The sequence below is a fragment of the Hydra viridissima genome, unplaced genomic scaffold (genome assembly GCF_058129835.1).
Source record: "Hydra viridissima isolate aposymbiotic clone 2 unplaced genomic scaffold, HvirCarnegie_v1 scaffold_2, whole genome shotgun sequence".
Lineage (NCBI taxonomy): Eukaryota > Metazoa > Cnidaria > Hydrozoa > Anthoathecata > Hydridae > Hydra > Hydra viridissima.
Window position 1 is genome coordinate 9,235,863 of NW_028324301.1, and position 16,115 is coordinate 9,251,977.

Sequence of the window (16,115 nt, forward strand, 5' to 3'; positions counted from 1 at the left end):
AATTCTAATAAGCTTTAATATTATAAAAACTGTTGGCATTGAAATCCACCATTTGCATTTGTGCTGGTATAAAAGCAACTAACATGGAATCTTAAAAAGGGTGCATTAGTGTTTTAGAGTAAAAGCCCCTTAAAAACCATTTATACAAGGCTGTGTCTATAATTATAAATGCATCTGAAAATTCTAATTTATTGCATCAGTGCTATTTAAAAAAAAATAATTTTAATCTAATTTAGATTTAAAATATTTTGTTGAAGATGATTTAGTACTGTAGTAGAGGGATGTAACAATTTTTGAAATAAAAAATTTATTCTAAACTTTTAATGTATGTATGTATAAGTTAAACTTGGTTGTGTGTTAATTTTTTTTTTTTAATATAAAGTGTTAACAGAAGCACATAAAATATGTGTTAGGATGAATAAATAGGCAAAATAAACTTTTTTTTTGTTAGAGTTTTTTATACTACTGATTTAGATTACATGCCTTTGTAAATCTATTAACGTATATCAAAAGTTCACTTTATTTTGTTTCTCTATATTTAGAGTCAATTAAAATGTCTTTGGAATCTTTTTTTTTTGCTGAAATTATAACTAATAAATCCCCAAATAGCATTGAGTTTTTTCATCAACAAGAATCAGGACCTGTACTTCTAGCATACACTTGGGAAAATTATGTTACTTTATGTGTTCTACACTTTCCTGAGCTTGAGCATGATATTCCCGAGTTTACTTATGAAAATCTCACAGATATTGATCATGGCTCATCAGTTACAAAGGTAGCTTGGAGTCCAAAGACCTCAATGTTGGTGCATCCTGTAGGACTTACGTATGGGAGAAGAACTATTTCTAAAATTATTGAATCTTACATTTATACAAATATCTGGTCCTAAAGTTTAAAAATAATAAGTTCTAATCATTAAAAATCTATATTAATTAAATTATTATTATAGCTTTTTGATTTTCATACACTTTTATTATTAAATTATTCTTTTGCACAGATATTTATTCTGTTGCAGGTTTGCAACCATTGGGCTAGACTGCAGTTTGAAATATTACCATGTAAATAACAAGATGGAAGTATCAGCCAAAGTAATATTTTTATAATTTACATAATAGTTTCTTCTTGACTATTTTTGAAAATGTTTTGATTTTTAAGTTATATTATGAGAGAGTTTTAAATATTTTATGAGATTTTTAAATTTGCTATGAAAGAACAACTATTTTCAAATAGGGTTAATAAAATAAATATTTCACTTAAATAAAGTTATTATCAGAGTTGTGTGCTTCTTCATTGATGTTATCTGGTTGTTTGTTTTCATTTATTGTTACAATAGGGTTTTCATCATTTGTTGATATTATTTATTATTGTTGATTTATAATTCTTTTAAAATGTTATCCTACTTATATCCATAGTATTTTTCTTTTTTTAAACATGACTGTTTTTTCATCTTTTGATACTACATTTTGTTAGTAATATCTTGAATGAATTCAAGGTAGCTATAAAAAAAGCTATTTATACATTGCAAAAAATTACAAGTTTTTAATTTTTTTGGAATATTTACTGTCCTCAATGAAATGAAAAAATGAGGGTTTTTTGACTAAGTATCTGCAATTTGATTTTTCTTTAATGATGAATAAAGTAAAAATTTCTATATAAGCCGTCTTTTTAGATAAATTAAATTTTCTGAAGTTTATTAAAGTGAAACTCATTATGTGTTTAAAACAAAGTTTTTGGTGTGACAAGTATATATTCATACATAAATTTGTTAGTTTTGGAAAATAAGTTTAACAGATTTAATCGAATAACAAATAATGTAATGTATGTGAGGTATTGAAAGTTTTTTATCTCGAATCTTTGTAGGTCCAACTATAAAAATTATTTTAATATTGATTTATTTCAAATGAAGTTAGAACTTAGTTTGTTACTATTAATTATTAACAGAAAATCAAAACACTAATGCTTACTTAAAATGAAGAAGGTGGCCAGATGTGATTTGGCCAAAAATTCATGTTCTCAGACAGCCAGGTTTGCACAGTCTTTGCCATGAACTTCTTGTGGGTCAGGAAAGCTAGCAAAAATCCAAGGAAAGAATGAGCCATCAAACTTGGTCATTGGTGAAGTATTTTTTTTCTGAGCACAACAAAATTAGCATTTTTTTCTTCAGTCTATTAAAGAAACTTTTTGAAACATTCCAGTTTGAGAACCTTTTATTTGAGAAGCAACATTTTAGTTCTGGTCAATGACCTGGCACCAATGTTCTTTTTAACAACCCTTTTTACTGCTGCTTCAAGCACATTAAGGTCTTTTTTCATTCAAATTTCTCATTGACCTGATGGGGTTCATGTCAATCTTGCTTTTGATGGCATGTAGTAGTCTGGGTGTGACAATTGAAGCTTCTTTCCTGATCCTTGCTTATGCTTGATTTGTCCTTACTATTTTAAACTATTTTTGACTGTAAATTGTGCTAAGAAGTGTTTCAACATCTTTTATCTGTGGAACTGGCATTTTTGCATGGAGCAAAACAACTATTACATCACGTTTGGCTTCCATTGCTAGAAATAGGATTATATCAGGCAATAAAATTATCATTTTTTTGTGATACAATCTGTACAATTTACCCAATAATATAATCCAGCAGTCCTGATTTTGGTTTTCCTCCTGCTCTATGTTCTTTATTTCCTGCTTCAAACCATTGATTTTCTGAAAAACTAGATTCCCATCACCCTCTCACCTATTATTATTTTAATCAAAATGTTACCAGGTGCTTCCTTTTATCAAACTCAAAAAAGATATAAGGTGATTCTTGACATCTGGGAATAAATACAAACTACTTTTCCTTCAACTGTTGTGAATTTTATCAAACATGGTAGCAGTTTGGTAGCATACTCTTTTATATAATTTTTTATTATTTTTATTTTTTATTTCATAAAACATAGACACAGATAAAACTCTAAATTTGTTAAAACTCAAAGAGAAGTATGGCTCTTCATTTTTCCCTGTGAGCCTATATTAGCAATGCTGGCACTGGTGAAGACTTATTAAATTCTGACAAAAAGTCTTGATTTTGATTTAAAAGCTGCTTTATCAATTGAAAAGTTATAAATTCCTGCTTTTGATAAACATGATACAGAGAATTTATGGTTTTTTTAACATCTCTTTTCTGCTTTTCGACAAACAGTTTTTAATCTTCTCATTGTTAGATTGTGCTATAAAAAGAATTTAGGTAACTATCAAGTGATGTGAAAGTGTCTGGCTGCATAAAGTTCTCTGTAGAGCTGTTTGTACTTCCAGACTTTAAATTTTATGCTGAAACATAAAGTTTTTATGGTAATCTTGAAAAACTCAGTAATAACTTTAAAGAATACTCTTTCATTTTTAATTTTTAAAAACTTTATAGCTTTTGTGCATTCTAAATTTCTCCACTACAAAATTGTTCTTTTAAAAATATATTTTTTACAAAGATATTTATATATGGCAAATGCAGCAATTGAAACTCAAATTAATATGGTATTATCCATACTGCTAGTCTAGTAAAAAGTGATATATAATAATAATGCATATTTACTATAGCCTGCAAACTGAATTATTGTTAAGGCAGATTTACTAATTATGATTTTCTGAGGCAGGATTGTGTAGCTGAAAAGTATTTTTAAAATAAGAAATAAAAAAAGTATAAGTTATTTTGGCAGTAGAAATATTTTTTTGAATTATTTAGAAAGAGTTTTTGCTTTGTCTTTTAAACAAATATTTAGCATTTTAAAGTTGAGCTGGAAAATTCAGTTTCATTTTAAACTCATTCATTTATTGTAAGTTTAGACTTAAGTAAATTCTTGCCTTACTAACTTTAGTGCTTAGGCAGTCATAAATCTTTCATCAATGAATGCTCTTTTGAGCCCTTAAGAGGAAGAGAAGTTGCAAGTGTTGGTGGTATGTAGTTGTTTTTTTTTTTTTTTTTTATACCAAAATAACTTATAGATTGAGGATTATGATAGATGGTTAGAAGTGTTTAAAATACTTATACTTACAAAAATAGATATTTACATGCTTTTTTTTCCAGATGACAAAAAGTGCAGAATCTGGGATTCTGAGACTTGTGAGGAAATCATGTGTATGCCATTGACCAGTGCTGGAAAGAGTGTCAAGTGGAATATGAATGATAATGGTAAAGTAAGCGAGTGTCTTTCATTTCAATAAAAATATAAACAAACCTTAAAGGGTGTTTTATAAGTTGTGTATGTGTTTTTTATTTAAAATAATGAAATAATAATGAAAGTCTTTAAAAATCTTATTTAATAGTATATTTGTTAAAATAAAAAACAATGATATTAGTGGCCATCTAGCTCTTGGCAGCATTTCAATCAACCGCTATGTTTTCTCAGGCTCTTCAATACATATGTATGTCTAACTCTGCACAGACTTGTTCATTTTGCTGACAGAATTCACCAATTGTAGAGGGTCTGTCTTGTATACAATATTCTGCAAGTAACCCCAAAAGAAGAAGTTCTGAGGAAAAAGGTTCCACACCACACCATTACTCTATTCTTTGAGTTGGACATAGATATTTGTTTGTGCTGATAGTAGGCCAAACACCAACAATTATGGTTGTTTGTAATACTAATTAGCATGAATTGGCTTTCTCTGACCAAATAATCTTGTTTATTTAGTTGAAATTTTTTTCAAATTTTGACAACATGGTCTCACAAAACTCTATTCTTTTGTCAAAATCATCTTCACTTTGCTCTTTTACTGTACTTGGTCTGAATGATTGAAAGCTTACTTCATAACTAGAAAATAATAATTACTTGTACTCATCCCCATTTCTATGACTACCTTTCAAATTGACCAAATTATTGGTTTATTTGACCATTTCTTTTTTTGAATAGCTTCCTCTGTAACAATATAATAAGAGCAGCTGTCTCCTTAAACTTGTCAACCAAACTTTAAATCATTTTCTCATGAGGTGGCAGAGTGGTAAAATGACTTTTCATTGCCTTCTACCCTCTTGAAAATTCTTAAATTTGGCAAAAAAAAAACAAAAACAATTTGAATTCTCTCTTTGGTTGAGAGTCATGAAGCTATCCTTTTTTTTAAAATACATCTAAAGTAATAATTAAACTAAAATCAAAAGCAATTACACAACTTATGAAACACCCTGTATTAATTAGCTTGCTTGTGTGTTTTACTCATTTTTGTTATAGTTGCTAGTGGGTGAGCAAAATGGTACCATTCGGCTATATGATATATTCAGTTACTTGCCATTGTTCACACTTAGTTGTATAAATGCCTCATCAAATCTTGCTTCTGTTGACTGGTCTTTACTTGATCCTCAAAAGATTGGGTGTGTTGCAGGAAAATACTGGTATATTTGGGACATTTCAAAAGGAAGGTAAATAGTTTTATAGATACTTTTTAGCAAAACTTGCAGAGGGCAAACTGCTTCAGAAATTCAAAAACTTCCTATTTTAGCTGTATTTATCAAAATGTCTAAAAATTTTGGATTTTTTAATTGAAAAAGTCCATAAATAAATTTTAATTTATTTTCATTTTGAACTCTCACACTATAGTTGGGAACTGGTAATTTACTGGTAAATCATGATTTTTTCTGGTGAAAATTTATCGGTTTTTATATAATTACCAGTTTTTACCATCTGAGAAATTAAATAAAAAAAGTGTAAATTAAACTATTTTTAACAAGGATATTTTTTTTTTCGTGTCTTTATTTATTCATAATAAGAAATAACCTTTCAGAAAGCAAAGAGTATCAAGGAATTTAGCACTCATTTGTGACCTTCTCTTTGTAGCAAGCAATCTACAAGACTAAATGCTCTTTCACTTTCAACAGTAGTTGGAGAAATTTTTTAAGTGCCAACAATAGTCTATAAATTTTTTGCTCTTTCCCCGTTACTTTCATACAGGTTGAACTCTTTGGACAATGACTTGAATTCTTTATCACTGCAATCCTTTTCTGCAAGAGACTGACTAATGGTCTGTTTTAATTCTTTTTCAAGTGACAGCTTCCTTGTTTTCACATCTACAGGGTGCGGCAGCGATTCGCGAACTTTTTAGAACATTTTTCAAAATGAATTTTTAAAGCACTAAAAAGTTATTTTCATGGTATATTAATAGGAGAAAAGTTGAAGATAAATACTTTTCCCACCTTAACATTCAATTAAGTCTCCTTTTTTTGATCACTGCCTCAAGCCTAGGACGGAAGGACTGGCAGGTGCTTATTATATAGTTCCTTGACATTGAGTTCCAAGTACGGGTAATTGATGACTTTAGTGACTTGAGACTTGAGTAGGCCTTTTTGCAAGCCATATTCTCAACTACACTCCACAGACTTTAGTTAAGGGGATTCAGGTCAGGGCTGGATGGTGGCCAAAAGTGTTTGGGCCAGAAATTAGCTATATTGTCCTGAAGATATTGTTGAGTTTTTCTGGACCCATGACAAGGTGCATTGTCCTGTTGAAAGATGTATTTGTTTTCTGGGAATTTGTTCTTCAGCCATGGCACCACATAGCGTTTTAGTAAGCGAATACTAAAATCAGAGGTAACATTTTCTTTCTCTTTGATGTGGATTGGTGGGCATTTCTCTCCATTAGAAGCGATGATTCCTAGCACCATGATGGACTGAGGGTGCTTGGTGTGACACACAGGTGGTGCTTTGTCACCCTTCTGTATAATGAATCTGTTATTACGCCTATTTATCACACAGTCAACACTAAAAAGTTTTTCATCTGAGAAAACTTTAACTGTTAACAAAGCATGGCTTTTTAGCTGATTCAGAAGCTTCTTTGATCGTTCCAATTGTAACGTTTTTAGCCTTTCTGTTAAAAGTTGACTTGAAGGTCGGGCCACACTGACTTTTCCAAGTGTTTTTAGAGTTCTTCTGACTGTCCTTTCATCAATATTGAACAATTTTGCTGTCTTTCAGATGGATACAGTAGGATTCTTTTGAACATGCTTATTAAGCTTTTCTGTGAACTTTTTATCAACTTTTTTTATTCACTGGAGATGGAATTTTGGCTCTTTCAGCACTGCCACGTTTTTTCACTTTGTAAAATGTAGTTTTAGATAGTCCAGAAACACGAATCACTTCACGTGCAGACAAACCCGCATGAATCAAATTTAAAGCTTCGGTTCTTTTGGCTTCCATTGTAAAACTTTTAACTAAAATGTTTTCTATTCACAATTTTATTAAAATCTAAAACGGTCATTGAACATTAATCAACAAAAATAAATTGCGGAAGTATTTTATTTACATCACAAAACCTAGCCAAAAATTAGTTCGCGAATCGCTGCCGCACCCTGTATAAGAAGAGAGAATATTTTGCCATTTGCCAATTTTTTTGGATTCAATTTAATATCTCCTAGGACAATAGGTACATTTGAATCAACTTTTTGAATCATTTTCTTCTTCCTCCTCTATATCCATATCCACTTCTACCTCCATGTCCATCCTATCTTCACCTTCTATTTCTACGTGTTTCATATAAAACACATCAGTAATAGCCAAATGCATGTGCCAATCACAATTGGTAGTAACATTGTAACATCTTCCCAAGTTTTATCATAACATCTGTTGTGAGACAAAGCACTTGCTCCCAATTTAGACAAAATTCATCTAGCTTTATTGAAAGTAACTTTCTAGCCTCTTCAAATGGAAGGCTACCATCTACTTTAATCAACCCTAAATTGTAAGATTTTCCTTCCAAAGAGACATTGACAATTTAGTAACCTTTGATTATTCACACATGTGTATATACACAATTTCTTTCGTGCTTCCTCACATTCACACGTGTATTCATTAGCAGTCAAGCTGATGTGTTTTCCATGTAAATCATGAGCTACTTTTTTTTTCATTTCCACAAAAATTTTCTTTTTACATAAATTACACATGGCAGATTCTTGACCGCATTTTGAAAGTCATCCCTAACTGAGACTTTTTGGTCAACATATTTCTTTATTATTGAATTAAATATTTTATAAAAGTTTTAGGAATTATTTATTTACTAATGATTTATGAATGAATCTTTAATTTATTTCACACATTTGTTTCAAAAATTTTTGTGAACAAGAAACACAAAGGTACTCGTAATAGACTATCTCATTCAGGAAAGACCTTTTTTCAATATAATAAAATTTACAAAAAATATTGGTAAAAACCGGCAATTACCGGTAATGGGATAAAAATTTATCGGAAACTGGTATTCCGAATATCCGGTAAATTTCCCAAACGATAACTCACACCATATTGTATATTTAACATCTATTTTTCGTCTTGCAGAAAAATATTTCTGTTTGAAATAATTTGAATCAAATTTTGGCATAACATTTTGCAACATTTTCTATAATTTATAGTTAACAGGATATACTAAATTGCTGGATGGGATCATCAACCATTATTACAAAATAACTTAAAATATGTTTATTAGAGTTTATTAGAGTTCAGAAGAATGTTACTCTGTTCTAAAATGTCTTTATATAATATTATAATGAAAAGTCTTTTCTCTTCTAATTTTTTGCTGATTTTTTCTATATTGTTGGTATCAGTATCTTACTCATATTCCATGCCAAGATAATTATTTACGTCTTGTTCTTGATTTCAATGAGCTTAGCAATCAAATCCTTCTAAAGTTGTGAACAAATACTGATTATGATTGAAGCAGCAGAAATTTTTTTCCACTAAAAGAAATTATAGACAAAAATATACAAAACACTGCATCAAAACAAATTGTCCCTATTTTCTCGTCTTCCGTAATGACATTACATACATTATCCCAAGAAGCATTTATAACTTTTTAAGTATGTTTAGAACTTATTCTTTGAGTTTTAATCTTTTTTCAGTATACCAGAGTCATCTGGACTTGCGCATTCTGATTCTGCACAGGAGTTCAGGTTTTCAATTTTGTTAAAAATATAATTTAAATATTTTTAAAAATAAATTATGGATATTATAAATGGTTCATATTGTGAGGAATAAAAATAAAAGAATTTATAACCGTAAGTTTATAATTTTCACTTTATTCAAATTTTATTCATCAAACTATGAAAAACGCTAGACGGCCGAAGCCAACGAGTCTACTATTACTAGAACGAGAAAACCATTTAACGAGACACACCCACTCCAATCTCACTTTACACTCACCCCATACCCACACTGACGGATACTCATAACAAACATGTAAACCAAACCTAAACACACAAAACTTTTCTAAAATATAAACCATTAAGATGCTCTCCTCACAATAAAAAATGTATAAAATATTTAAAGGATATGAGCTATTTAAAATATATATAGTTCATATGCTCTGAAGCATATGAACTATAATACTAATTATTAATATTATTGTAATCATTTAGGTTTAGCAACATCGATGCCAGAATATATGCAACACGAGGGAGACCAGAAAACGAGTTTAAAGTTTATTATTCACACAAAGATAAGGTACATTATTACGTCACGTTGTTAATGTGTAGATGTGAATGCATGATCATAATGATTAATTAATGATAATTTTTTGATGACATAATGATTGTTTTTTTTCACGAACTGCTATCTAAATATGAGAAAATGGGTTACCAAAACCATTTATTATATCATTTTTCCTGTAGTTGAAGTAGACTCACTTTACCCCTCCATTACATGTACTCCCTCCATGATCATTTTAACTTCAAAAGATATCATAAATCTCAGTTGTAAATATAATATCAAAGCAATACAGTTGAATCTAAAATCGTGCTATAATTTAGCATAACATTTTCACAGAAATAACAGTTTATCTTGAAAACATATTTCGGTTTGTTGTACTGAAATGTTTTACCCAACACACAGCCGCCTTATATGTAAATATACTCTATTTACTACCCCTATAGATTGATGTTAGCGTTGTTTACTATGTTGCTGTCGTTTCGTAGATAATGGAATTTTCCCGTTTTACCTTAAAAGTTCCCCTAAAATTAGTTTGCTATTTCTCACAATTTTTTAAACATGTTTTATTTCAGCTAAAATAAACTTAATGTAGTAATCAACGTGTGATCGAGTTCGTTTATAAGTAAAGTTTATAAGTATATTATTTTAATTTGTTATTCTAAGTATTTGCTGTTTCTATCTAAATTTTTATGTGTAGATAATTTAAGTAAAAATTTTATATTGTGATTTTTATAACTGGTAAAATTTTAAAAATATATTGTAAAAGTCTTTAATAACTAAAATAAAATTTTCGTTAATTATACCGATTTTGAATTAATGGTATATATTGACCTGAAGCAAGTTAAGACGCAAGTCTTCTAACATTAGTTCGAAAGGGTGGCTAGCGAACGAAATATAATACATATACTTATTTACTTGTTTCTCATGGGCGAGAAGCTTTGTATATTTTTCGGATTATTTGGTCGCATTATTACAACTTAATTTGTTTCTTGATAGCCTGTTCAGCTGTTAATATAGGTGATCATGAAGCACTTCGTACTTTAAATCAAACGAACCGTTCTTCAGCTTTCCATTCAGCGATGACTTACCATAGGAAAAAGATTGGTTAGTCACAAGCCAGGAGCAGAATGAACCTTTACAGCATAATACTTAGCTTCCGAAAATGTAACATTGAAAAACTTATTGCGTGTAATATAAATTTTCATGCGTATCCGAAGAAAGGTAAGCGATATGTCTATTACCTTGGACATGATGAGTTTCAAAATGCTTTTCTAGAAAAGGATTAAACTTTGTAATGAGCATCAAAATGCGTCAAAGAACTTGCCCCTTAGCGTCGCTTAATGTTTCGCTACTACCTTTTTGTTAATCTACATTTCCTCTTAAAATGTTACACCACTGGTGGAAACAAAATTTCCACCATTCCTCTTAAAATGTTACACCACTATCGCGGCCTATCACTGTATATATTGCTGTTTTATTTGCGAATCCACCTTACCAAGTGCAGACGTTTTTCTAATCCAACACGTTTATCCAGACGTTTTTCTAATCCAACCTTATCAGCCTCGATAGTTACTTAGTAAATACTGAGTAATGATAATAATATATTTAAAAAGCGAAAACTAATTGGTTATAAATTTAAGTTATATAAGTTTAAACGTTAAACTCATGCAAAGCTCATGGATTTTCTTTATTTTCTTTATGGCATTGTTATGTTATCGAGTTTTGATTACATAATTCAAATATTGAAGCTTGATTATATTTTAAATATTGTTTTTCTCCAATTGTTTTAGGTACCGTTAAAAAGTGCGTTAAATCGGGCTTTGGTTGTTTCTAACGCTGTTATTATTTTTTTTTTTTAAACTTTAATTTCGTTCAGATTCCAATATGCACTACAACAAAGATTGGTTATGGTTTGTCATGGCATAATTTATTACCGATTGTAGCTATTGGAGCAAACAGAAAAGTTTTACTCTATTGTTTGCAGTGAGCATTCCTACAATTATAGCATAATGTTAAGAAACTGGGAAAGCAAGTTGAAATAAAAAAGCCTAAGAAAATGCTTTAAGTTTCCTCAAAACATTTTAAAAGGAGAACAAGAATTATTTGCAATTTTGTGTTTCAAATTGTTATTATAACGGAGATGTCAAAGCAAAAAATTGAAAGTTTTTATAGTTATAATATTCCATATTGCAGTAATATTGTAAACATGTAAAAATTTTTGTTGAAAATTTTACTGCAAGTGTATCGATTACTATTATTTGGCGAGGTCATAAAAGGCCTAACACCAGCACTTCAAAATATCTATATTTTGTTAAGTTGCCACGTTTTATTAAACACGATTATTAACAATTTGACGTCCTTTCTATTTTTCGTTCCAATAAAACAAACAGACGATTAAATATTTGAGACGAACATCTCAAATATTTGATTGTCTGTTTGTTTTATTGGAACGTTTAATTGACTGAAAATCTACTTGGTATTTTGAATTAAATAGTCGTAATTTTCGACCATTTCTAAGATAATTTAATTGAACTTTGGGAACTTTTACTTTTCATTTCATTAGTTCGTTGTTTGATTTGTTAATGATTGGTTAAGAAACTTCGAATAATTGGCGTTGCAGTTAGAAATATTTCTTACAACTCCATAAATAAGAATTAGAAGTAATAAAGAGCTGTTCATATTAAGTTTTGTTTAACTCGTTAGTGCTTGACAGAAATTCAATTAATTGGTGAAGTTTTTTAAAACGATAAACACTAATGAAATTTTAAATAATTTTACACAATGTAATTCCACAAACAATCAACATGACATCACCCCAAAAAGTATAATTTTTAGTAGAAACTCTAATTTAGTATTAAAATCTGTACCAGATCTCAGCTTCTCACCATTCGCAGTACGCAGATACTTAATAGTTTCAGCACTTTTTAACCAAAGAACTGCTCAAGAAAATTTTTATGTAAATATTTTTAGTTATTATTTTCTCAAACTTTAATTATTATAAGCCTGATATCTAATAACTTGCCCTTCCTCCTCCCCACTAAACTTATTCTCCATAAACAAATGCAATACTGTACAAAAATAAATGGGGCTAATCTTTCAAATTAAACAAGTGTTACAGGAGAAATTATTCAAAACATCCGAAATAACGACAAACTTTCAGCAAATTTAAAATTATCCCCCAATCCACTATGGGATAAATTAAAAAAAATTGATCACAAAAATCAAAAATCACAATTTTTTAATTTTTAATTTAGATATGATTTTTTATTAACTAGTAATTAAAAAAATTTGTAGCTAAACGAACTTTGAAAATATCTCTCACAGTATTGATATTATTGGTTATCGAAATTAATATTTATTAATTAAAAAAAAAAAAAAAAAAAAAAAATTTCTGATATTTCTTGCAAAAAATTTGCGCAAACAAGTAGAAGCTTTTCCCAAAACACATATTTAATAGTTACAAATGTGATTCTTAGCAATTGATTGCAACCGATCAGATCTATATTTCTCCACGTATAAAACATTTTAAGAAATATTTAGAGATACGGAATTTGGGGTTATTACCATATTTTTGGCTTAACAAGACCCGCATTCTTTATAGTATCAAAAAGTATCAATTATTTTGGTACCAAATGAAAGGTGAATACTCCGGGTTTCAAAAAGATTTAGGTTATATACCCCTCAAAATCCCCGTCTGAGAGTTATAGAATTTCAAATAGAATGATGGAACTTCACAAAAACCTCAATTTGAGGGGTTGTAAACTTTACAAAGTCATTAAAGCCGATCAAAAAGAGATTATTGAATCAAATTTGAAATTTATTGATGAATAAAAATAAATTTTAAATTAAAAAAAATAATAACAAATTTGACTCATTGCCCTCATATTTGGGGCTGGGGGGCTAACGTTTTGGGGTTTTTGTTGTTCCCAGTCTCCAATCACCGCAATTTTTTGCGTAGTATCCTCATTCCTTATATATATGAACCTACTTAAATATGAAGTTTTCTTCATGTTTCAAAGTTGCTTAGCTCAAACATCAAAAAAAGTTGTCTACGGCCTTGCTAATACATACATGTGATCATCTTTATAATTTACATTAAAGATTACTTCTGAAAGCTTACATGCACAAAATATTTGTTTAAGTATAACTCATTTTTAAGTAAAAATTCTTGCTGCCCTTAATTGTCACGAACATTTGATCTTTGAAAAATTTGGGTCCTTCTGCCAAGATACATATTCCTAATTTATTAGTAAATGTAAATGGTTCAACATGCCTGCCTCTCTTCATAAAGTTCTTTGTCGTTCAAAAAACATTATTATGACACTACCATTATCACCTGGATATTTTGGTGAAGAGGGAGCTGAATCTTGTAACAAGTACTATAGGCAGAATTGAAGATATCATTCTCGAAAGTGTTCTCGTAAAATTAATTTGCTCGATGTATTTAATCGAGCATTAGATTCATCGGACCCTGTAGTGTCTTCAGCAAAACTGGATGTGAGAATGAAAATGATTAAACATCAGGTATCAGAAGCTGTCAAAAATTTTCTATTATTTAAAAATTATGAACAAGAGGCTGATTGGGACACTACAACTAAGGAATCAAGTTTCATAGATTTAAATGAAGGTTCTATTATTGACTATTTTGAAGACATGGGCTTAGATATTTAGCAGTAAATTTTGCATATTTATTAATTATTAAATAACTGCAATATCTACCTACTTATAATATCTTATAATATAATTGTTAATGCTGTAATAAAAAAACCAAACTATTTTTCATTTACTTTTTATTGAGAACATATCAAAAAATTGAAAATTGGATGGAGTTATGCAGTAAGGAACCAACCCAGAAAATCCTTTGTCAGGACTAAGTCCAATCTTTAAATCTTAACCCTTTAGAGCCCCGTGTAGCAGATCTGCAACAAATATTTATTAACCTGGCATTCGAGTATGGCTTATCTATTCATGTCAAAAATGCCCCATGTGGCATATTTACAACAACAGTTTCATTACGTAATTAATTTGGATATTGTAAGTTTGTGTTATCACGACAAACACCAACACTCAAATCTTATTTTTAAAGAATGGCGATATTGTCTATAATGCGGCTCCAAATTAGTTTGTTTTAAATAGTTTTATGACAGTTAAGATAGGAGTTTAATGTTTCTTTTAATATAAAGAAGTTTAAAGAAGTTCTTGCAAGTGTTTGTTATAGTTTTTATAATTTTAAATGTATGAAATAGCATGCTTAGGTTTTATGTAGCAGATATGCTACAATGGGATATTTTATGCATATTAATTTTGTTTAACTTATAATTAATATTAGATGTATAAAAACAAAAATTATAACATAGAAGAGGCTCTTGCTTATATTCTTGATGGAGATAGTGACTTTGATGACTTGAATGACTCAGATTCAGGTTTTGAGCCTGAGAATATCAATAATATTGTAGATAAGAATGATTTTTGTGGTGAAGGACCCGTTCGGCAACTGGATGTAAATTGTGAAGAAGAAATTGTCCCTCATGATAATGATGATAGTAGTGATGATGAGCAACCTTTGTCTAATATGGTAAATAAGAACAAACCAGTAAAAGGATTTTGGAAAAAGGTTGACATGTTGGTGCTACAAAATTTTAGGAGCTATCACCGCAACCTATACCAGATGACAGGACTCCCTATCAGTACTTCAAAATGTTTGTCACGGATGAGCTTCTTAAAACAGTAACAGAGCAAACCAGATTATACAGAACTCAATCAACTAGTTCAAGTATTAACTTAACACCAAAAGAGATTGAAAAATATATTGGTGTCTATTTACGAATGGGGCTTGTTAAGATGCCATCGATTAGATCATATTGGGAAACATACATGAGCTACGATGGCGTTAGCTCTGTTTTGTCACGAAATCATTTCTGGTCTTGCGTAGTTTACATTTTATTGATAATGTAAATGTTACACAGGAAACTAAGGATAGAGACCGCATCTGGAAGTTGCGCCCTTGGATTACAGGACTGCGCATAAATATTTTGGAGGTATCACCAGAAGAATTTCATAGTGTGGATGAAATCACGATTGCTTTTAAAGGACGCTCTCTAATAAAACAATACCTATTAAACAAACCAACCAAATGGGGATTCAAACTTTGGGGTAGAAGTGGATCTAGTGGATTTCTTTATGATTTTGATGTTTACCAGGGTAAAGAAACCGAATCGAGTAAAGCATCAACATATGGAGTCGGTGCATCGATAGTCCTTAAGATTTCATCCAGCTTACCATCTGGTCATAACTTTAAAGTGTTTGCAGATAATTTTTCACATCGCTAACTCTGTTGGATATGCTCAAAGAACGATCAATTTGGTTTGTAGGCACTATTCGTACAAATCGTTTGAACAAGTGTCCGTTACTATTTGAAAAGGATTTATGTAAAGATGGCCGTGGAAGCTATGATTATTGTACTGACATATTCAAATTTAGTTTTGGTACGCTGGTATGATGATAAAGCTGTTACTTTAGTATCTTGATATGTTGGAATTGAACCGGTTCATACTGTTAAACGATATGACCGAAAGTATAAAAAGTATATAAATGTTAATCAGCCCTATATTATTAAAACAAACAACAAGTATATAAGTGGAATCGATAAGCTTGATATAATGTGCTCGTTTTACAAAGCTCG

General features: G+C 30.0%; 1 protein-coding gene across 1 annotated transcript; it reads left to right on the forward strand.

The window, feature by feature from the left end:
* The first annotated feature begins 498 nt into the window (after positions 1–498).
* On the forward strand, positions 499–11,677 carry LOC145187732 (nucleoporin Nup37-like). Its single transcript, XM_090080609.1, has 8 exons — positions 499–825; positions 1,016–1,088; positions 3,849–3,927; positions 4,058–4,167; positions 5,199–5,386; positions 8,848–8,898; positions 9,364–9,448; positions 11,310–11,677. Exons 1-8 carry the CDS (start codon positions 554–556, stop codon positions 11,418–11,420), a joined length of 969 nt encoding a protein of 322 aa, XP_089936735.1. The 5' UTR covers positions 499–553; the 3' UTR covers positions 11,421–11,677.
* The last annotated feature ends 4,438 nt before the right edge of the window (positions 11,678–16,115 follow it).